At 53.9% G+C, this 22,815-nt stretch overlaps 2 protein-coding genes across 3 annotated transcripts; both read left to right on the forward strand.

Annotated features, from left to right (window-relative positions):
• The first annotated feature begins 3,012 nt into the window (after positions 1–3,012).
• Positions 3,013–5,841, forward strand: LOC135291665 (uncharacterized). The gene is made up of 3 exons (XM_064405927.1): positions 3,013–3,135; positions 3,495–4,493; positions 4,906–5,841. Exons 1-3 carry the CDS (start codon positions 3,121–3,123, stop codon positions 5,161–5,163), a joined length of 1,272 nt encoding a protein of 423 aa, XP_064261997.1. The 5' UTR covers positions 3,013–3,120; the 3' UTR covers positions 5,164–5,841.
• A 161-nt stretch (positions 5,842–6,002) lies between these two features.
• On the forward strand, positions 6,003–13,967 carry LOC135291672 (uncharacterized). Of its 2 annotated transcripts, XR_010354429.1 has the most exons (4): positions 6,003–7,145; positions 7,442–8,449; positions 8,685–11,493; positions 11,677–13,967. XR_010354429.1 is itself a non-coding variant. In XM_064405931.1 (3 exons), exons 1-3 carry the CDS (start codon positions 6,117–6,119, stop codon positions 9,549–9,551), a joined length of 2,904 nt encoding a protein of 967 aa, XP_064262001.1. In that variant the 5' UTR covers positions 6,003–6,116; the 3' UTR covers positions 9,552–13,967. The 2 variants fall into 2 exon arrangements, 1 of the variants encoding a protein (XP_064262001.1); XM_064405931.1 differs by having other exon boundaries at positions 8,685–13,967.
• Positions 13,968–22,815: the final 8,848 nt, after the last annotated feature.

Raw genomic sequence — 22,815 nt, forward strand, 5'->3', positions numbered from 1 at the left:
TTGTAAAAGATTAATAAGTGATAGAAAAGGATTTTGGCAGACAGCCAAACAAGTTTCTTTAACTTAACCCATTGTTCTCCAGATCCGGATCCACTGCAGGGCTACAAACACATTCCTGTGTTGAGACATTCTTCAAATATTCCTGGGAGGTTTGGATGTTGCAGGAACTCTTGTTTGGTTTTAACTTCTGACTTGTCTGCAGGACATTCTGTAGATTGGGTCAATATATTTGATTTCTTCTCCTTATTCCATCCTGTTGTTTCACACCCCCTGATCAATTCATAAATTCTTCTCAGGTTTGTGTCACTGTTATCACCTGGAGAGGCTGATCCGCAGGTATGAGAAACAACGGAATATTCTACACCTGACTCAGTTACACAAAAGCATTTTAATATTGCATAGTCTCTATTTTAACATTTATTATTTATCTATTTACTATAGTTATAGTGAATATATAAGCGTAATTATAAGAAATAGATATAAGAATAAATATATAGTTACATAAATATAAGTATATAAATAGACATATCTATTTTTAATATTTTAAGGCATACAATATAATATCAGTTTGTTACTCCAGCTTTAAATCAGTTACACGGTGCACAGATAAACTGGTTGATTTTATTGTACCAGCAAGCAGCTACAAGGAATTCTCAATAATCCATAATCAAGTACCAGAGCAAAATACTTGTGGAAGTATTTTTTTGCAAAAGCCAATGCAGAATTGAAGAAGCCAATGCAGAATTGCAGAAGCCAATTATTAAATTGTCATTTATGACTCGGCTGTGCTGCAGGCACAGGGGGAAGCTGGAAGCTGCTGAGGGGACTAATTTACTTCTGTCCCCTGTCCCTGAGTGTCCCCAGACTGTCCCAGCATGCCCACGAGTGTCCCCAAACTGTCCCTGAGTGTCCCTGTGTGTCCTCCCCGCATGTCCCTGAGTGTCCCCAGTGACGTCACCGAGGAAATGTCCCATGAGGATTTGGGACATATCAATGAAAATTCCCAGAAAATTCCCCAGATTTGTCTCAAATCCCACATGGGAATGGGAGAGGGCACAGGTGACAGCAGCGATGTCCCCAATGATGTCACTGCCATGATGACGTTGCAGTGGTGATGTCACTGTCCCTGCAGCAGCCTTGGGATGTCCTCCCTGGCTCTTTGGCACCACTCGTCCACCACGCAGCTGGCAGGGCCACTGGGGCCACCGCAGCCACCACAGGGACACAAGAGGAGGTCGTGAATGTCCCCAAGTGTCCCCCGCAGCTGACACGTGAACAGGCAGGTGCTGACATCCCAAAGCTGCTCAAACTTGGCCACTTTGGCCACCAAGTGCTCAGGGTCATCGGGGAAAACCTCGTGTGCCCACTTCAGGATGGTCTCGATGTCATCGAGCTGGCACTTGATGTAACTGATAAACTCAGTGTCTCTGTCACACGTGTCCACCAAGCTCTCCAGCGGCCCCAGGGCCACCTCTGTCCAATGTCCCCTCCTGATGGTCACCCTTGCCTGGCTGGTGGCCACCATGGCCACTCCCACGGCCTCGTTGGTGGCCGCCACCACCTGAGCATTGCACGTGACCCCGACTGAGGCCTCCTCCTCCCTGTCCAGGGCCACCATCAGCTGCTGGGCTGTGGCCACCACGCTGTCCCCAGCTGTCCCCCTGTGGGTGGGCTCATCCTGCTGGTCCCTGGCCTGAGCGATGGCCACAGCGGTGGCCGTGTCCTCGCAGGTGTCATCGAGCCTGACGGCCTCCTGAAGCAGCCATTCCCAGCTCTCCGTGACCACTGCCATCAGCTCTCACCAGGCCTTGGCTGCGGCTCTCACGTCGGCCCAGGTGGTGCCAGAGGTAGCCCTGAGGGTGGCCAGGGCCTGGCCCAGGGAGGTGCACAAGGGTGGCCCAGAGAGGTGACATTGCTGTGGTTCAGGGTCTCAGGGAGGCTCCAGGTGAAGCTCACCAGGGCGAGGGCAGGAACTTTGGGGACACTCACTGCCACACCCTCTGGTGTGATCCGGTCACAGTGGATGCCACCTCACCCAGGGTGGCCACCGCAGTGATCTGCTGCTCCAGCAGGGACAGCAATAGCTGGGGAGGGGACAGGGGAGATGTCAGGGACCTGGTAACACTTGTGGCCTCCTGCGGTGGCCCCTGTGCCCCTCCGGGGTCCCCTTTGCCCCTCCCTGGAGGGCTCTGCTGTCTCCTCTGTCCCTTTGTCACCCCTTCATCTCCTCTGCCACCCCCTGTCACCTCCCATTGTCCCTCCTCCCCCAGCCACCCTCGGTTCTTTCCACCCCTCTGTCAGCTCCCCCCTTCCTGCCACGCCCTCCTGTCCCCTCTGTCACCCCCATGTCCCCTTATGCCAGGATTGTCACACCTCGCGGGGCTCCATGGCTGTTGTGGAGACCTTGGGGACACTGACGATACTCTGGGGACACTCCAGGTGACAAACACGCCCAGGTGACAGTTGGGGACACGCAGGAAGGTGGCACGGCCAGATGCAGGAAGCAGGAAGAGGTGACGTCACTGTCCCCCCTGCCCCCCTAGCTGTGGGGCCAGAGCGGGGTCCCCAGTGTCCCTGCAATGTCCCCAACGGGACCCCAATGTCCCCTGAGTGTTCCTACATGGCCCTGGTGTTGCCCCGATGTCCCCCACAAAGCACAAGTGTCCCCCAATGTCCAGCTGGGGACACCAGGGACACACCGGGGTCCTCTTGGGGACCTTGGGGACATCCCCGTGTCCTTCTCTTGGGGACACTGGGGCCAGCCTGACATCCCCTGTCCTGTTTTGGGTCACCACGATGTCCCTGATGTCCCCACAGTGTCCCCAACAGGACACAGGTGTGTCCCCAGTGTCCACAACAGGACATCAGGGGACACTTGGACCTTGTTGGGAACCCTGAGGGGACATCAGAGTCCCATTGCGCACATCAGGGAGACATTGGGGACCCTGCCCTGGCCCCACAGGAAGGGGAGCAGTGACGTCACCTCTTCCTGCTTCCTCCATCCGGCCGTGCCATTTTCCTGCTTGTCCCCAACTGTCACCGGGGCGTGTTTGTCACCCAGAGTGTCCCCACAGTGTTCCCAAGGCATCCCGGAGTGTCCCTGGAGTGTCCCCAGTGACCATGGAGCCTCTCGAGGTGTGACAGTCCTGGAGTGGTGGTGGGGGAGGGACAGAGGGGGTGACAGAGGGGACACGGGGGATAGTGATAGGGGGCAGTGGGGGATGGAGGGGACACGGGGTGGGGCAGGAGGGGACAGGGGGTCACAAAGGGACAGGAGGGCATAGTAGGAATTGGGGAGGGTGGCAGAGGGGTGGATGGGGGGACAACAGGAGGTGGGGGGGGTGGCCCAGGGGATGAGGGTGTCACAAAGGGACAGGGCGGAAAAGCAGAGTCCTCCAGGGAGGGGACAAAGGGGACCCCACGGGGGCAGGGGGGCACACCAGGAGGCCACAAATGCCACCAGGTCCCTGACACCTCCTCTGTCCCCTGCCCAGCTGTCCCCGGCCCTGCTGCAGCCACAGGTCACGGTGGTGGCCATCGTGGGAGAGCTGCTGGCCACCGCGCCCAGTCGGGATGAGGAGATGCTGCTGTCCATGTCGGCAAGGTGCCTGTACTGGGACCTGGTGGACTTCACCAGGGAGCTCCGGGAAAACCTGTCCAGCACTGGTGGCATCTGGTGGCGCAGCCTTCTCTTCTACTCTGGTAACTGTTCTTACACCTCCCTGAGCCGGGCCCTGGCTGTCTACAAGAGCACCCCACGCCCCCCCTGGGACAGTGTGACATCGGTGGTCGGCAGTTGGAAGTGGTCGGTGTCTGGGCTTCTGGACAGGTGGGCCCAGCTGGCCAGGAAAGCCACCCAACTCCGCAACACCTGCAGGGAGGTGGCCACCAAGGCAGACGACATGGCAACCATTATCCAGGCCCGGCGCCTGCAGGACAAGGCTGCCCATTATGGGTCAGCTCAGAAAAACGTGGTGGAGCTGGGTCTGGCCCTGGGCAGGCAGGAGGGGGCCAAGGTGGTGGCCAGGCATGAAGCCTGGGTGAGGAGAGAGCCCAGGGTAGCTGCCAGCTGGGCAATAACGGCCACCATGTTGAGACAGTGGCTGGAGGCGGCCCTGGGGCTGCTGGAGCGCTTGGTGGCCGCGTGTCACGAAGCCACCGCCTTCCCCCGGGAGCTGCAGTGGCGGCTCAGGGACATTGAGGCCTCTGTGAAGGGGACAAATGAGGCATCCCCTGCTGTCCCTGAGGACTTGGTGGCCAAGGTGGCCGAGGCCGAGCGGCTGTGGGAGGCCAGCCACCACCTGGCCAAGGATCACCTGCTGGGGACACTTCAAGACATCATCGACTTCTATTTTGATGGTGATCCCACCAGCCCCACTGGGGTGGCCGAGCGGTGCCAAAGAGCCATTGAGGACATCCCAAGGCTCCTTCGACCCCTGGAGCGTCCCCAAGGTGTCCCCAAGGTGTCCCCAGTGAGCATGGAACTCCAAGAGGTGCAATATGGGGGACAGGGGGACAGAGGGGACATTGGAGGGGAGGGAGCACGGGGATGGGGAGGGAGAATGGGCGATAGAGAGGACGTGGGGCTGGCAGGAGGGGACAGGGAGTCACAAAGGGGACAGGAGGGAGTGGCAGCAATGGGGGAGGTGACAGACAGGTGGGGGGGAAAGGGGGGCGCCGTGGCAGTGGGGGATGAGGGGACAGTGGGAGAAAGGGACACATGTGGTGGCAGAGGAGACAGCAGGGTGTAGCAGGGGTTATGAGTGTGGTGGCAGTGGGTGGCAGCGGGGACAAGACGCTGACAAAGGGCTGGAGGAGAAAAAAGGGACCCCTCGGTGGCAGGGGGCCACCCCAGGAGGCCACAAACGCCACCAGGTCCCTGACACCTCCCCTGCCCCTCTGCAGCTGTCCCCGGCCCTGCTGCAGCCACAGGTCACTGTGGTGGCCACCGTGGGCATGCTGCTGGCCACCCTGCCCAGGCGGGACGAGATGAAGGTCATGTCCGCATTGCACCTGTACTGGGACCTGGTGGACCTCACCAAGGAGCTCTGGGTCACCCTGTACCGCATTGATGACACATGGTGGCACCACTATGTCACCTCCCATGATGATGATCCTGTCACCTCATTGGTGATCCTGTCACCAGGCCCTGGCTGCCAATGAGAGCAACCCATGGACCCCCCGAAACCATGTGACAATGGCAGCCAGCAAGTGGCAGTGGTCAGTGATTGTTCTTCTGGAGGGCTGGGCCCGACTGGCCAGGAAAGCCACGAAGCTCCACAACACCCGCAGGAGGGTGGCCACTGAGGCAGAAAGCATGGTGGCCACTGCCACTGACTGGGCATGGCTCCCGCAGACCGTCGCTCCCGCAGACCGTCGCTCACGAGAGGAGAGATGCCAGGGTGGCTGCCAGCCGGGCAACCACGGCCACCATGGAGAGACAGCGGCTGGAGGTGGCCCTGGGGCTGCTGGAGCGCTTGGTGGCTGCATGTCACGAAGCCACCACATTCCCCCGGGAGCTGCAGCGCAGGGTTGGGGATGTCGTGGCCACCCTGAAGGGGACAAATGAGGCATCCCCCAATGTCCCTGAGGACTTGGTGGCCAAGGTGGCTGTGGCCGAGCGGCTGTAGGATGCCAACGCCCGCCTGGCCAAGGATCACCTGCTGGGGACACTTCAAGACACCATCAAGTTCTTGTTCACTGGTGGTCCCACCAGCCCCAGGGGTGTGGTCGAGCGGTGTCAAAGAGCCATCGAGGACATCCCAAGGCACCTTCAACACTTGGAGCGTCCCCAAAGTGTCCCCAAGGTGTTCCCAGTGAGCATGGAGCTCCAAGAGTTGCGACAGGGTGGGGTGGGGTGGGGCGGAGGGACAGCAGAAGGGACACTGGGGGGGAGGGTGCAATGGGGCATGGGGGGGACATGGGGCGTGGCAGGAGGGGACAGCAGTGGGGCAAGGGGGTGGCAGAGGGGACAGCAGAGGGGGCAGGGGGCTGGAGGAGCTACGAGGGGAGGGGCAGGGGATGGCAGAGGCAACAAGAGGCTGGCACAAGGATGGAGGGGACAAAGGGGATCTCTCAGGGGCAGAGGGCCACCCCAGAAGGCCGTAAATGCCACCATGTCCCTCTTACCTCCCCTGTCCCCTCCCCAGCTGTTCCTGGCCCTGCTGCAGCCACCGGTCTCAGTGGTGGCCATCCTGGGCGAGCTGCTGGCCACCCTGCCCAGGCAGAATGAGTTGATTCTGCTCAAGTCCTTAGGGCAGCTGTACTTGGACCTGGACAAATTCACCATGGACCTCAGGGAGACTGTAGGGTGCATTTGTCATATCTGGTGGCGTGGCGATGTCACCTGCGATGATGATTTCTCTCCAACCTCCCTGAGCGGGGCCCTGGTTGTCTACAAGAGCACCCCATGGACCATATGGTTCCATGTGGCAATGGTGGCCAGCAACTGGCAGGGGATGGTGGCTGACCTTGTGAAGAGCTGGGCGCAGCTGGCCGGGAGGGCCACCCAACTCCGCAACACCTGCAGGAGGGTGGTCAATGAGGCAGCCACCAAGGTGGCCATCCCCACGGCCCGGGCCAGGGAGCTGCAGGACAAGGCTGCCCATGATGGGACAGCTCAGGAAAACATGGTAGAGCTGGGTCAGGCACAAGGTGGGGAGGAGGGGGCCGAGGGTGCACATGAAACCCGGGTGAAGAGAGATGCCAGGGTGGCTGCCAGCTGGGCAGCCAAGTACACCATGGTGAGACAGCGGGTGGACGTGGCCCTGGGGCTGCTGGAGGGCTTGGTGGCCGCGTGTGACGAAGCCACCGCCTTCCCCCGGGAGCTGCAGTGCCGGCTCGAGGACATCCAGGCCGCCATGAAGGGGACAAATGAGGCATCCCCCGATGTCCCCGAGGACTTGGTGGCCAAGGTGGCCATAGTCGAGGGGCTGAGGGAGGCCAACGCCCGCCTGGCCAAGGATCACCTGGTGGGGACAGTTGATGACATCATCGACTTCTATTTTGATGGTGATCCCACCAGCCCCACTGGGGTGGCCGAGCGGTGCCGAAGAGCCACCGAGGACATCCCAAGGCTCCTTCGACCCCCGGAGCGTCCTCAGAGAATCCCCAAGGTGTCCCCAGTGAGCATGGAGCCCCAAGAGGTGCGTCATGGTGTGTGGGGGGGGGGAAGAGGGGGACACAGGCGGATCGGGACACGCAGGGTGGCAGAAGGGACAGTGGGTGGTGGCAGGGTCTATGAATATAATGGCAGGGGGTGGCAGAGGGGACAGCAGAGGGGCAGGGGCTGGGAGAGGCTATGAGGGTAGGGGCTGGCAGAGGGAACAAGAGGCTGACAAAGGGATGGAGGGGACAAAGGGGATCCCTCAGGTGCAGGGGTCCACCCCAGAAGGCCGCAAGTGCCACCAAGTCTCTGACACTTCCCCTGTCCCCTCCCCAGCTGTCCCCGGCCCTGCTGCAGCCACAGGTCACTGTGGTGGCCATCCTGGGTGAGCTGCTGGCCACCCTGCCCAGGCGGGACAAGGTGATTTTGCTCGAGTCCTCAGGGTGCCTGTACTGGGACCTGGTAGCCTTCACCGAGAAGCTCCGAGTCACCCTGTATTGCATTGATGACACCTGGTGGCCTGGCAATGTCACCTCCGATGAAGATGACCCTCCCACCTCCCTGAGCCAGGCCCTGGATGCCTACGAGAGCACCAAATGGACCACCTGGGACCGTGTTACATCGGTGGCCAGCAAGTGGCAGGGGTTGGTGGCTGTAGTTGAGGAGAGCTGGGCCCGGCTGGCCAGGGCAGCCACCAAGCTCCACAACACCTGCAGGGAGGTGGTCACTGAGGCGGTAGAGATGGCAGCCACGGCCACCACCCAGGCCACGGAGCTGCAGGACAAAGCTGCCTGTGATGGGACAGCTCAGGAAAACATGGTGGGGCTGGGTCAGGCACTTGGTGGGGAGGAGGTGGCCGAGGTGGTGGCCGGGCATGAAGCCTGGGTGAGGAGAGAGCCCAGGGTGGCTGCCAGCGAGGCAACAAGGGCCACCATGGTGAGACAGTGGGTGGAGGAGGCCCTGGGGCTGCTGGAGCGCTTGGTGGCCGCGTGTGACGAAACCACCGCCTTCCCCCGGGAGCTGCAGCGCCTGCTCAGGGACATCAAGGCTTCTGTGAAGGAGACATATTTTGAAACCCCTGCTGTCCCTGAGGACTTGGTGGCCAAGGTGGCCGTGGCCGAGCGGCTGTGGGAGGCCAATGCCCGCCTGGTCAAGGATCACCTGCTAGGGGCAGTTCCAGACACCATCAAGTTCTATTTCACTGGTGGTCCTGGCAGCCCCAGTGCCTATGGGGTGGCCGAGCGGTGCCAAAGAGCCATCGAGGACATCCCAAGGCTCCTTCAATCCCCGGATTGTCTCCAGAGTGTCCGCAAGGCATCCTCACTGAGCATGGAGCTCCAAGAGGTGCGACCGGGTAGGGGGAGAGGGGGACAGAGGGGACACTGGTGGGGGAGGAGGCATGGCGGGGGAAGGGGCAACGGGGAGTGAGGGGACAGGGGGGCTCGTCAGGGGTGGCAGTGGGGACAAGAGACTGACAGTGTGACGGAGGGGAAAAAATGACCCTTCAAGGGCACAAGGGCCACTGCAGGAGGCCATAAGTGCCACCAGGTCCCTGACACCGTCCCTGTCTCCTCCCCAGGTGTCCCCTCCTCAGTTGCAGGCGCTGGTGGCTGTGGTGGCCACCCTGGGCAAGGTGGTGGCCACTGTGACCGGGCCACACTGGGGCAAGTTCCTGCACCCATCTCCAGACTCCCTGCATGAGGACCTGAAGAACTTCACCCAGAACCTCTGTAAGATTCTGTACCATGGTGATGTCACCTCCCTGGGCCACCGTGGTGTCACCTCCCTGGGCCGGGCCCTGGCCGCCCTCAGGGCAACCCCTGACACAACCTGGGCTGATGTCAGAGCCGAGGCCAGCGCCTGGTGGGAGTCAGTGGCCAAGCTTGTGGACAACTGTGACCAGCTGGCCAGGGAGGCCACCAAGCTCCGTGACGCCTGTGGGAAGGTGATCATGGACCAGCACCTGATGGTGGCCCTGGACACGAAGGAGGTGGCCTGGGAAATGGCCACGCATGATGCCCAGGTGGCAGCAGTCACCAACAAGGCCATGGGAAAGGCTGTGGTGGCCACCAGGAGGGGACATTGGACCGAGGTGGCCCTGGGACCACTGGAGCGCTTGGTGGCTGCGTGTGACAAAGCCACCTTGTTCAACTGGAACATGGAGTGCCGGCTCAGGGACATCGAGGCCGCCCTGAAGGGGACAAATGAGGTGTCCCCTGATGTCCTCCAGGACTTGGGGGCCAAGGTGACCAAGTTTGAGTGGTTGTGGGTGGCCAGCGCCCGCCTGGCCAAGGATCACCTGCTGGGGACACTTGGGGTCATTTACAACATCCTCTTGAGTCCCTGTGGTGACCATGGTGACCCCATTGGCCCCAGCAGCCACGCAGTGGCCAAGCAGTGCCAAAAAGCCATTGAGGACATCCCAAGGCTGCTGTGGGGACAGTGATACCACCACTGTGACCTCACTGGGGCAATGATGTCACTGGAGAGTCTTGTGGACACTCGAGTGCCACCAGCTCCTCATGTCACCAAGAGACCTTTGAATGCCCACCAGCCTGGGACAGAACGGGTGCCACCGGGCTGGTGGTACTGCCATCTCCCTGGTGCCACCTGTGCGCTGTCCCCAAGTCCCTGCATCCCCACAGAGGGGACACAGGGGTGGTGGGAGGGGACAGGGGGTCTCTAAGGGATAGAGGGGACAGCAGAGCCCTCAAGGGAGGGGACAAGGGGAACCCCGGGAGGTCACAAGTGCCACCAGGTCCCTGACACCTCCCCTCTCCTCTCCCCAGCTGTCCCCTCCACAGCTGGAGTTGGTGATGGACATGGTGGCTGTCGTGGGCAAGGTGGTGGCCACTGTGACCGAGCCATACAGGGGCAAGTGCCTGCACAAGGCCCCAAACTCCCTGCATGAGGACTTGAGGAGATTCACCGGGAGCCTCTGTAGGACGCTGAACATGCCTGTGCCACCGTGGTGTCCACTCCCTGGGCCGAGCCCTGGCCACCCTTGGGGCCACCCTGGGACCACCTGGGCTGATGTCAGAGCCGTGGCCAGTGTCTGGCGGGAGTCGGTGGCCAGGATCATGCACAGATGGGCCCGGCTGGCCAGGGAGGCCACTGAGCTCCGTGCCACCTGCAGGGAGGTGGCCACTGCAGAAGCCACAGTTGCAGCCACCGCCCAGGACAGGAACTGGCAGGACACGGCCACCTGCTTGGGGACAGCTCAGGAAAACACGGTGGCCACTGAACAGGAGCTGCCACTGGCCCTTGACAGGGAGGAGGGGCCTCGGCAATGGCTGCGCTCGAGGCCCGGGTGGTGGCGGCCACCAACAAAGGGCTGGTGTCCACCGTGGCCATGGGAGAGGCTGTGGTGGCCAAGAGCCAGGCGATGGCAGCCACCAGGAGGTGAAGGTGGCCCTGGGGCTGCTGGAGTGCTTGGTGGCCGCGTGTGACAAAGCCACCGCCTTTCCCCAGGAGCTGCAGCGCCTGCTCAGGGACATCGTAAACACCACGGAGGGGACAGAGGAGGAGTCCCCCAATGTCCCCAAGGCCTTGCCAGCCAAGGTGGCCATGGCCAAGTGGCTTTGGGTGGCCAATGCACACCTGGCCAAGGATCACCTGCTGGGGACACATGATGACATCAACCACATCTTCAGTTCTGATGCCAACAGCTCCAGTATCCGTGTGGAGACCAAAAAGTGCCAAAAAGCCATTGAGGATATTGTGAATTTGCTGCAGGGATGGTGATGTCACTGCCGTGACATCATGGGGGCAGTGACATCATGGGAGACGTTGCTGCTCTCACCTGTCCCCTCCCCGTGCAATATTTGAGACAAATTTGGGGAATTTTCTGGGAATTTTCATTGATACTGTTGCAAATCTTGATGGGAACTTGTGGGGTGACGTCACCGGGGACAGTGTAGGAACACTCTGAGGACACTCAGGAACACTCAGGGACAGGGGTGACTGAGTCCCCTCAGCAGCTTCCCACTTTCCACTGTGCCTGCAGCAGAGCTGGGACATAAACGACAATTTTAAAATTGCCTTCTGCAGTTCTGCGTTGGCTTTTGCACTTTTCTATTGCCTTTTGCTTACTGTTATTATTCAACAGCAATTTGATATGGTGTTTGATACTGATATTGATTGTCAGTGATTCCTTGTAGCTGCTGGTTGGTGCAATAAAATCTATCAGTTCATGTGTGCACCGTACAGCCTCTAAATAAATTAATTAATTGAATATTTTATTAACTAATATTCTCTATATAAATCAGAGCGGGCTGATCTGAACTCTGTGTCAGACACATTACCTGACCCCACTGAGAGACGAGTGGTCAATAAAGCCACCCCAACATTCCTCGAGGGGAGAACAGCCAGGGAGCTGCTTCACTGAGGTATATCCCCTTGGAAACCCTGGGTGGGATGCAAATACACCCGAGCAGTTGGCAAAATCAAAATTATATCAAATCCTCATGGTATGTGGGTTAAAACATGGGGTCTCTAAAGCTGTAAATTGGTGAAAGCTTTACCAAATGAGGCCAAATTATGATGAATCTCCTACCGATTTTTTTAAACAGGTTGAGAGAAACTGCAAACAAATATATGGATCTAGATCCTGAACCAGCTGATGGTAAAGCACAGCTGGTTTTGTTCTGTGTGGGTCTGGCTTCAAATAGTACAAGAAGAAAAGATAAAGGGAGTTCAAGAGAGAGATAAACTCCTGGAAGTTGCCTGGAAGATGTTTTGAGACAGGGGCCCAACTGAAAGAGTTAATCCCAACCTAGGAGGAAAGCAGCTCAGGAAAAGTCACCCAAGAAAGCTTCCCCTGTGGAGAAGGACCAGAGTGCATCCTGTAAGAAATGGGGGCATTGGAAAAAGGACTGTCCAGTGATGAAAGAAAAATCATCAGTCGCTATTGTAGCAGCAATCCTCAGTGGGGAATAACGAGCATTGACTCCATGATTGCAGCAGGCTGATCAATCGCTTTGTTATACCATACTTTACTACTAAGAAAAACCCATCACCCTTGCCAGACAGTCACAACACACACGTGGATCCAATTGGTCGATCAAGCCAAACAACCATTGCCAGTAGCCAATTGTTCCGGTTTGAACACAAAACCAGGAAGAAACTCCCAGTCAGAAATACAATTTATTCGGAAAAGGGAAAAAACCCCCAAATATATGTAATAGTACAAAATGAAACCACTGACAGAGTGTGAATACAACCTGACACCCTGCTTGTTAGGATGGTGGTAGCAGTCCAGATGAAATGGTCTTGCTGAAGTGGTGATCCCATAGAAAAGATCTGGTAGCTCTTGTCCTCTGGAAACCAGTGGGTAAGGGCTGCCTGTTCTGTCCCAAAGCCCAGATTATATCCAGGTGGGGATGCTGAGCTCCTCCCCCTGGGCTGAGCATCTCACAATGGGCTGATATCATTCTATGAGTTATGATTTGTTGGAACCCAGGACACTCCTCTGGCTGCCCTGGAGGACTCAAGACCCTGTCAGGGGACTCAGAGACCTTGGCTCGGAGTCAAAAACACCTGTGCCTTTGATTTTAGCCCATCGAAAAAGCTTCCAACTTTGTATGAAGATGTACAAGCCACAAGAGTTTGAATAGAATGATATGAAATTGTCACAGGTTGAAAATGCAGAATTTTGGGGTTTAGAATGGGAGTTCAAGAGGCAAGATGGAGGAATCCGGGCTTGTTCTGCCTTTCTTCTTCTGGTCCTCCATCTTCTGCTGTGATGGTCGCACTTTGGGATTGGTTTAGAGGCAGACTGTCTAACATAGGTGATAGGTATTGGAAAATTATTGTAAATAAAGTACATGTAGTTTTTAGTTTAAAAAGATAACACCGTCCTGAGGGTGGTCAGTGTGCCACGAACCAAGGTCTGCTAGACCTCAGCAGGTCAGAGAAAGAATGTCACAGATAAGGAAAAATAAACAACCTTGAAACCAGAGCTGAGGAATCCCGACTCCTTCTTTGATCACGGGGCTGGGAAAAAAGAGACTTTCCAACACCTTGGGGTCATCTTGACCACAGAGACTCTGACACTGGCTTCCCTGGGTTGACGTGGGCTTGTCTGCCCAGGCCACTGAACATCAGATGTCGAATCCCAGCCCGAGAAGAGACACACCATTGGAGAAAGATTCCTGAACAGACAACTTGACCTCTGCTGAGACAAGTCACTTCAAACTCGACCAGGAAAGGAGGAATCCTGGAAGGCGCCTGGGAGTTCCTCACGTGAGATCTGCTGGCCGGTGACCAGGAAAACCTCCAGATTGGTTTTGCAGATGATGCAGCTTTTGGTAAGAGGGGTCAAAATTAAGAACATGGTGGGAGCTTATTCCCAGGAGCAACTTAGCATCTTGTCTGCCCTACAGAGCATGATGGCCACATATCCTGTGGAAATTCCTGAGAAGGAACTCAAGGATCTTTTGCTATGGGTTCTCTGTCATTACCCACATTCAGAATCCCATTTGTTGTTTGGGCCAGCAGACACCTTTATCATTGTCCTGCTTCAGGGCAAATTTGGATGAAAACCCCCAAAGGGGTTCCTCTAGAAAAGCAGATTCAATGGCCCCTCCCCCCAACCAGTTCAGGAGAAAATACCTCCTTGGAGAAAAGTGGAAAAAAACCTGTTTATTAAACAATAGAACCCAAACAATATTAAACAATAAAACCTCTTGCTGATCCAAACTCAGAGAAGTCCCTTCCCTGGACTGCAGCTTGGCTCACTCAGTCTCTGATCAGTCCCTGCAGTGCTGGAAATGCCGCAACCCAGGCCCGGCCTTGTGGGCCACAGGTGTGAGCTGGCGCTGCTCTTCTGGTGTTCAGTCCAGAGCAGGTTTAAACAGGTTTAAAGAAAAGGGAAAAAACCCCACAGTGCAGGGAACTTCTTTACCTCAGCTAGCTAAAATTAACTAAAAGCAAAGGAGGGCTCCGTCCTGCTGTCTGTCCATCCACAGACAGCACAGTGCAGGGGGAGGAATGTGGAGGAGTGACTGCAGTTTCTGAAAGCAAACTGTGCACATCTTCTCTTCCCCATTCACTCTTAGAACAAGACTTAAAGGTGCAAAAGTTATTGTTCAGTATAAACACAACAAGACAACTGGGGATAAAAGCATCGTAGAGTCAACCCAGGTCAGGTGGGATCCCTTGGACTATGTAGCCCCACCAGCTCTGCCTCCTAACTATCAAGCTACCCCCCACTTCCAGCCTCCTGCTTCTCAAAACCTATCTTTATCCTCTCCACCGATCCCTGCTTCTCCTCTATCTCCTTAGGCAATCTCCAGGACATTTTTACCTCCTCCAACGACCCCACTCCCCCATATATATCCACCCCTTGATGCTTTTTCCCAGCTGCCTCCTACCCACACTGACTTGCAGCATGCTCAGCCTGTAAGTCAGAATACAACACCTTTCCCTGAGAAAATCCTCTGGATATATCTCCCAACCTAACAACTGAACCCTCCTCCCAAAATGATAACAAAGAATCAGTGAGCCAGTCAAATGACCTTTCAGATACTGGCCCTTACTGTAATACCAGATCAAGAAGTGGTGTAAGGGCAGAGGTAAATCAGGACAGGCTGTTTCCCCTGAGGGAAGCTCTACTAGGTGGCAGAGGTAGGAGGGTTAACTCCAGCCCAAAAATATAAACACTTATTGGTCATAGCTGGCCATCTCACCCACTGAGTTGAAGCCTTCCCCACGAGAAGAGAGATAGCCCAAACCGTGGCAAAAGTTCCCTTGGAATAAATTACTCCAAGATACGGACCCGTAAATATTATTGATTTGGAATATAGCCCCCACTTTACATCCAGAGTTCTGCAACAAATCACCAGGGCCCTGGGAATAAAGTGGGAGTTACACATCCCTTGGCACTCTCAGAGTTCTGGGAGGGTCGATGGGTGAATCAAACCTTAAAGAATATCTTAACCAAATTGGTCTTAGAAGCCAAATGGTACGGGGTCAAATGTTTACCACTAGCTCTACTAGGAATAAGAACAAGACCCAGAACAGATTTAGGGGTCTCTCCTTACAAAATGTTGTTTAGGCTGCCTTTCTTGCTTACCCCGTACAGTACTGGGGAACATCTAGGGGGGGATGACAATGCAGAAATGTATAGAAACATTAACAACAACCCTAGAAGAACTAAGGAAAAGGGGCTACCTCCCCCAAAATTCCCCACTGGACTGTAAAATACATTGAATTAACCGGGGAGACTGGGTATTGATTAAAACATGGAAAAACACTCCACTAACTGCTAACTTTGAAGGATCCTTCCAGGTGCTGCTTACAACAAACACCTCAATAAGAACAAAGGAGCAAGGGTGGACTCATGCAAGTCGAGTGAGGGGTCCAGTGTGTGAAAAATGCGTATTTTACGATTGGCTTTTCACCTATATTAAAATGAGTGTTATATATGTTATGTTAGAAAGTGATGCTGTATTAATTTTTTAAAGTAGTGTGTTAAATATAGTTTTAGGTTATAACAGAATGTTAAGCTAGAAACAATGTATGTAGGATATTTTTTTAAAGAAAGGAATTAGGTATTCGCACTGACATAGCATCCACAGGACACCTAAATCTTTCAGAGAAAGAGAATTTATGGCTCCATTATCAGAAGAAACTAACTTCTTCCCACCTTGCTCAGCCCTGGAGACACCGTCAGGATTCAGAGGATGAAGCTGACACTGAGCAGACAGAATCCTTTGTTTGAATGGCATTTATGCATCATGATGTATGAATATGCAATAGGTTATTGCTTGTAAGGGTTAATCCTCTGGTAACGTGTCCTTTTTCAGGCTTATTTTGCCCAGAAAGAGATACCCAGACTGTCCATAACTCTTTGTGTTCATTGTCTCAATCCCAATTGTTCAAACTTTTTTTACTTTAATTATATTATTATTTTAATAACCATTTGATTACTATTAAACTTTTGAAATTCTAAAAACAAGTGATTGGCATTTCTCAAAAGTACAACCCCCAGCTGAGGCAAGCAAAGGGACTAGAGCCAACAGAAAGGATATAGACTTGAAATTGGTCCTGAGGAAAACACCAAAAGAAGCGCAACTCTGAACACAAGCTCCAACGGGAAACATCTACAGTGTCATCCGTATATCCTTCAAGTTTGTTCATGTATGTTTTAGTTATAAAGTTCAAGTTTTGTTCAGCTAAGTGTTGAGAGCCAAAATAATATCTCAGTTCCTGGTACTGTTCAACAGAGCACTCTCCTTGCGACTCTAATCGGGACCAAATTGAGGTAAGTGATTTGGTAGGATAAGGGTGATGGCAGAATGTCTCCAGAAGAAGGGAAAACCAGAGGTGGGAGGCAAGACTGGATCAGGAACTCCCTCCAGGAACAACTCTCAGAGCACCGAGAAAACCCCTGTGGATTGAGAGGTGAGGAGGCCAGCCCATACCAGACTGCCACTGGTAGCAATGCTACTGCTCACTCACTTCAAAGGAAGTGGAGGAAACACGTGTGAGAAGTGTTCATGTCCTTTGTATAGAGGAGATACAGTAAGTGTATTAATCAGAGTGCACACAAACATGAATCCCAAATGTATCGGTCAGTCCCAGTTAACAGCCTGTAAACAGCATAATAAAATATATTGTGTGGTGTGAAAAATGCCAGTCACTTGGTTTTTAAAATTTTAACATTTTAATAGTAATCAAATGGTTATAAGAATAGTAATATAATTAGAATAATAAATATTTGGACAATTAGGGTTTAGGACAATAGGGGACAACAAGAACAAAGAGTTAAGGACGGTTGGGGTACCTCTTTCTGGGCAAAATAAGCCCAAAAAAAGGACACATGTTACCAGAGGATTAACCCTTGAAAGCAATAGCCTGTTGCATATTCATGCACCTCATACATGATGCATAAATGCCATTCAAACATGGATTCTGTCTGCTCAGTGTCAGCTTCTTCCTCTGAATCCTAATGGCATCTTCAGGGCTGAGCAAGGTGGAAAGAAGTTAGTTTCTTCTGATAATGGAACAATAAATTCTTTTTTTCTGAAAGATTTAAGTGTCCTGTGGCTGCTATCTTGGTGCAAGTACCTCATTCCTTTCTTTAAAAAAACAACCCACATACATAGTTTCTAGTTTAACATTATGTTATAATTAAAAACTGTATTTAACACACTACTTGAAAAATTAATACACCATAACTTTCTAAACATAACACATCTAATATTAATTTTAATATTTGTGAAAAGCCAACCAACAAATATGCATTTTTTCACAGCTGACTAAAAATATTGCAAACCCAATCCAGAAGATGTCAGGAGAGTGCCATGTGAAAGAAAGATGGGTATGTTTTGAACAAGAAAGTGAAAACAACTTAGAGCATGCATTCAAAGTGAAAGAAGTGCAATTGAAAAGACAAAGGGGTAGAGAGGGACAAACACATAGAAAAAATCTTTTCATTGATAAGGTTGAAAAGATTACAAAATTATTTAATTTGAATGACTGTTTGGTGTGTGGGGGGACACACTTAATTGAAATTTGGCCATAGGACAGTAACAGTTTAAGTCCTCGAGATATTTTGAAATGGATGACATCAAGAAAAAACGTGGTAGTACCCAAAAGAATGGAAGGAGAGTGGAAGCTAAAATCAACAATCATAGGGGAAGTGTTTTGATAAAGAAAGGAGAAAATGTACATGATAGAAGTAGGAGAAACATCATGTAAAAGACATCTAGCAGCAAATGATACACAAACTTCACCAGGTAGATCCCAGAAACCCCCCATTTATATTGTTCAATAGAAAAAACTGAAAATCCATGTCTATACAGTGAAAAAGAAAAAATATTTGAATGCTTAGGGCATTATATCAACCCATTCTGGGCAATAGAAATCTTATCCAAATATTGGAAATATATAACAAATCGAGATTCTAATTTCTGGGATGCACTGAAAAATCTATTTTGGATCTGTGGTAACACAGCATATGTGAAGTTACCTGTAGGGTGGAGCAGGAGCTGCACAACTGGAGCAAGAAAACCATCCTTTTTCTTACTGCCTGAGGATGCAAAATCAAACTTGGGAGTCCCAGTATATGATGATCTGGCCAGAAAGAAAAGGAGCTTAATTGGAAGAACCCAAAATTGGAGCAATGAAATTTGGCCCCCAGATAGGATTATAGATTCTTATGGTCCAGCTACCTGGGTCCAAGATGGATCCTGGGGGTACAGAACCCCGAAATACATGCTCAATGGAATCATCCATCTGCAAGCAGTACGTGAAATCATGTCCAATCCAGCAGCTCTGACCAGCAGCAACAACAAACATGATCAGTAATTTACCAGATGTGATTGGCAGTGGACTACCTCCTCTCAGAGGAAGGAGGGATCTGTGGGAAATTTAATACTTCAGAATGCTGCTGAGAGATTGATGACCACAGTCACGTAATTAAAAACACTACTCAAATTATTAGAAAACTAACCTGTGTTGGAGCACAAAAATGGACCCCCCTTTTTGGAGACTCTGATTGGAGGGACTTGTTCATCTGGAAGGGTAAATGGTGGAAGGAATTAGTCTTGTTTGTGGAGTGTGCACTGGCAAGTGTAATATTACTACCATGTGTAATTCCATGTGTAGTCCGCATAGTGACCAGCTTTGTTGAAGAAGACGCAGCAGCGGAGCTGCAACATCCTCGATGGGAACCCTCCCGCTCGGCCCATTAGCCCCGATACTCTAGGCCTTTCATTTTCTTATAATAAATGCTGAAATCACTTTTAGTACTGGGAGCCTGCTCTCGTTTTTAAGAACACAAAATTCAGAATTCCTTGGGCATAGGAAACTCAGGATTCCCGCGGCACACGAACAGATCAATTCCCGGGGCACACGAAATTCCGGAATCCTGGGGCACAGAAAGTTCAGGACTCCTGGGGCACATGAAATTCAGGAATCCTGGAGCACACAAAGTGCTGGATTCCAGGGGCACCTGAACAGGTCAGTTCCTGGGGTACACAAAATTCAGGATTCCTGGGGAACACAAACAGATCAGTTCCTGGTCAGGATTCCCGGGGCACACACGCAGACAATGATTGGTCCCTCAGGGCTGAGCTCCAGCGGTGGCAGTGAATTCTCCTGGCAGTAAGTGGCAGTCTGGCCGTCCTCCTCCAATGCCAAAGAGCGAGAGAGAGAGGCTGCTCCCAAACCCTGACCCCCATTCTCCCAGTATCTCTGTCCCCCCTGGAGAGGAAGTCCCGAAAACCAGAGGAGTTCCCCCTCCTTGCCTTCTCAAGCACTCAGCCAGCAGTGCCCTTAGCAGCTCAAAGGGGAAAACAATCCACAAGTAACAAGGAAAGAACAGGAAAACCCCAACCCCCAACAAGGCGGTGGTGGCTGCGGTTTTTGGGGGTTCCAGCAATACCCGGGGCGGGGTCAGTGCTCAGCAGCGGGGGTCCCCGGCTCCTGCAAACCACATCCGGGTGTGAAAACCAAAGTTCACTCTTTGAAAATTGTAAAAAATTAATAAGTGATAGAAAAGGATTTTGGCAGACAGCCAAACAAGTTTCCTTAACTTAACCCGTTGTTCTCCACATCCGCATGCACGGCAGGGCTACAAACACATTCCTGAGTTGAGACATTCTTCAGACATTCCTGGGAGGTTTGGATGTTGCAGGAACTCTTGTTTGGTTTTAACCTCTGACTTGTCTGCAGGACATTCTGTAGATACCGGTCAATATATTTGATTTCTTCTCCTGGTTCCATCCTGTTGTTTCACACCCCCTGATCAATTCATAAATTCTTCTCAGGTTTGTGTCACTGTTATCACCTGGAGAGGCTGGTCCGCAGGTGTGAGAAACAAGGGAATTGTTTTACACCTGAGTCAGTGACACAAAAGAATTTAATATTGCATAGTCTCTATTTTAACACTTATTACTTATCTATTTAATATTTGTCTATTTTTAATATTTTAAGGCCTATGATATAATATCAATTTGTTACTCCAGCTTTAAATTGGCTGCACGGTGCACAGATAAACTGATGGATTATTTTGTACCAAGAAGCAGCTACAAGGAATTACCAATAATCAATAATCAAGTACCAGAGCAAAATACTTTTGAAAGTATTTCTTTGCAAAAGCCAATGCAGAACTGCAGAAGCCAATGCAGAATTGCAGAAGCCAATTATTAAATTGTCATTTATGACAGCAGAGATGGCCCCGATGATGTCACCACCCTGATGACATCGCAGCAGTGACATCACTGTCCCCACAGCAGCCTCAGGATGTCCTCGATGAATTTTGGCACTGCTCGGCCACCTGGTGGCCACCACCACAGCCACCAAGGCCTTGGGGACATCAAGGGATGCCTCCTTTGTCCCCTTCAGGATGGCCTCAATGGCCTCGAGCTAGTGCCGCAGCTCCCACAGGAAATACTCTTGGGCTCTTTCACACGCAACCACCAACCACCGAGTGCTCCAGGGGCCCCAGTGCCACCTCCGAGCGCTGTCCCCTCCTGGTGGCCACCTCCTCCTCGTTGGTGGCCGCTGCTACCCGGACCTCCGACATGTCCCCCATGGAGGCCACCTCCTCGCTGTCCAGAGCCACCAGTGGCTGCTGGGCCGTGGCCACAGGGTTGTCCCTGGCTGTCTCCCTGTGGGTGGCCTCACCCTGCAGGTCCCCAGCCTGGTGGTGGCCTCAGTGGTGGCCTTGTCCTCGAAACCTTGCAGAGCTCGGAGGCCCCCCAGGTCAGCAGGCCCCAGCTCTGGGCCAGCACGGCCACCAACTCCCTCCAGGCCCAGCCTGAGGCTCTCACATTGGCCCAGGTTGTCCCTGGGGTGGCCCTGGTCAGGGCTGGGCTGAGGGAGGGGACATTGCCGCGGCCAGGGAGGTGACACCACAGTGGTTTAGGGCATCCCGGAGGCACCAGGTGAAGTTCTTCAGGGCAACAGATGGGGACTTTGGGGACATGGGCTGCTGCTCGACCCTCTATGGCCTGGTCACTGTGGCCACCACCTTGCCCAGGGTAGCCACCACGGACACCAGAGCCTCCAGCAGCTGTGGAGGGGACAGCTGGGGAGGGGACAGGGGAGGTGTCAGGGACCTGCTGGCACTTGTGGCCTCCTGCGGTGGCCCCTGTGCCCTCCGAGGGTCCCTTTTGCCTCTCCCTGGAGGGCTGTGCTGTCTCCTCTGTCCCTTTGTCACCCCCTTGTCCCCTCTGCCACCCCCTGCCATCCCCCTGCCGTCACCTCTGCCACCTTTGGTTCCCTTGACCACTCTGTCACCTCCTCCATTCCTGCCATGCCCTCCTGTCCCCTCTGTCACCCCCGTGTCCTCGCATGCCAGGATTGTCACACCTCTTCAGGCTCCATGGCCACTGGGGACACTCTGGGGACTCTCTGGGGATACTCCAGGTGACAAACACACCCAGGTGACATTTGGAGACACACAGGAATGTGGCACGGCCAGATGCAGGAAGCAGGAAGAGGTGAGGTCATTGTCCCTGCTGCCTCCCTGACTGTGGGGCCAAGACAGGGTCCCCAATGTCCCCCCAATGCCCCCAACAGAACCCCGATGTCCCCTGAGTGTCCCCTCATGGCCCTGGTGTTGCCCCCATGTCCCCCACAAGACCCAAGTGTCCCCCAATCTCCAGCTGGGGACACCAGGGCCAACCAGAGTCCTGTTGGGGACCTTGAGGACACCCCGTTTCCTTTCCTTGGGCACATTGCGGCCACCCTGACATCCTCTGTCTCGTTTTGGGTCATCACAATGTCCCCGATGTCCCCACAGTGTCCCCAACAGGACACTGCTATGTCCCCAGTGTCCCCATCAGGACATCAGGGGACACTTGGGCCTTGTTGGGGACCCTGAGGGGACATTGGGTCCCCCCTGGGTACATGGGGGGGGACACTGGGGATCCTGCCCGGGTCCCACAGGCAGGGGGGGCAGTGGCGTCACCTCTTCCTGCTTCCTCCATCCAGCCGTGCCACGTTCCTGCGTGTCCAAGGCTGTGACCTGGGTGTTTTTGTCACCCAGACACGCCCCAGAATATCCCCGGGGTGTCCCCAGAGTGTCCCCGGGGTGTCCCCAGCGACCATGGAGCCCCTCGAGGTGAGACAATCCCAGAGTGGTGGGGGGGAGGGGACAGAGGGGACAGTGGGGTGACAGAGCAGATGGGGGCAGGCAGTGGCAGGAGGGGATGGTGGGGTACGGAGGGGACACGTGGGTGTCGGCAGAGGGCAGGGGGTTGAAAAGAGGACAGGAGGGAATAGCAGGATGGGAGGAGGTGACGGGGGGGAACAACGGGCGGTGGCAGAGGGGATGAGGGGGTGATAAAGGGACAGAGGGGACAGCAGAATTCTTCAGGGAGGGGGCAAAGGGGATTCCGGGAGGGGACAGAGGCCACCACAAGAGGCCACTAGTGCCACCAGATCCATGACACCTCCCCTGTCCCCTCCCCAGCTATCCCCGGCCCTGCTGCAGCCACAGGTCACTGTGGTGGCCATCCTGGGCAAGCTACTGGCCACCATGCCCAGTCTGGACGAGATGATGCTGCTGAACCAGTCTGCAGGGCGCCTGTACTGGGACCTGGTGGACTTCACCGAGGACCTCCAGGACACCCTGTACCGCACCGGTGACACCTGGTGGCGCCACAATGTCACCTCCAATAATGATGACCCTCCCACCTCCCTGAGCCGGGCCCTGGCCGCCTACAAGAGCACCCCAGGGACCCCCCGGAACTGTG

The sequence above is a fragment of the Passer domesticus genome, assembly GCF_036417665.1.
Source record: "Passer domesticus isolate bPasDom1 chromosome 26 unlocalized genomic scaffold, bPasDom1.hap1 SUPER_26_unloc_1, whole genome shotgun sequence".
Lineage (NCBI taxonomy): Eukaryota > Metazoa > Chordata > Aves > Passeriformes > Passeridae > Passer > Passer domesticus.

Bases quoted from the DNA above. Each gene is read 5' to 3' on its own strand.
- LOC135291665 (XM_064405927.1), top strand. The intron at 4,494-4,905 runs GTGCAATATGGG...GCCCCTCTGCAG, and splicing joins TGAGCATGGAACTCCAAGAG to CTGTCCCCGGCCCTGCTGCA.
- LOC135291672 (XM_064405931.1), top strand. From the start codon at position 6,117: ATGTCCCTCTTACCTCCCCTGTCCCCTCCCCAGCTGTTCCTGGCCCTG. The intron at 7,146-7,441 runs GTGCGTCATGGT...TCCCCTCCCCAG, and splicing joins TGAGCATGGAGCCCCAAGAG to CTGTCCCCGGCCCTGCTGCA. The intron at 8,450-8,684 runs GTGCGACCGGGT...TCTCCTCCCCAG, and splicing joins TGAGCATGGAGCTCCAAGAG to GTGTCCCCTCCTCAGTTGCA.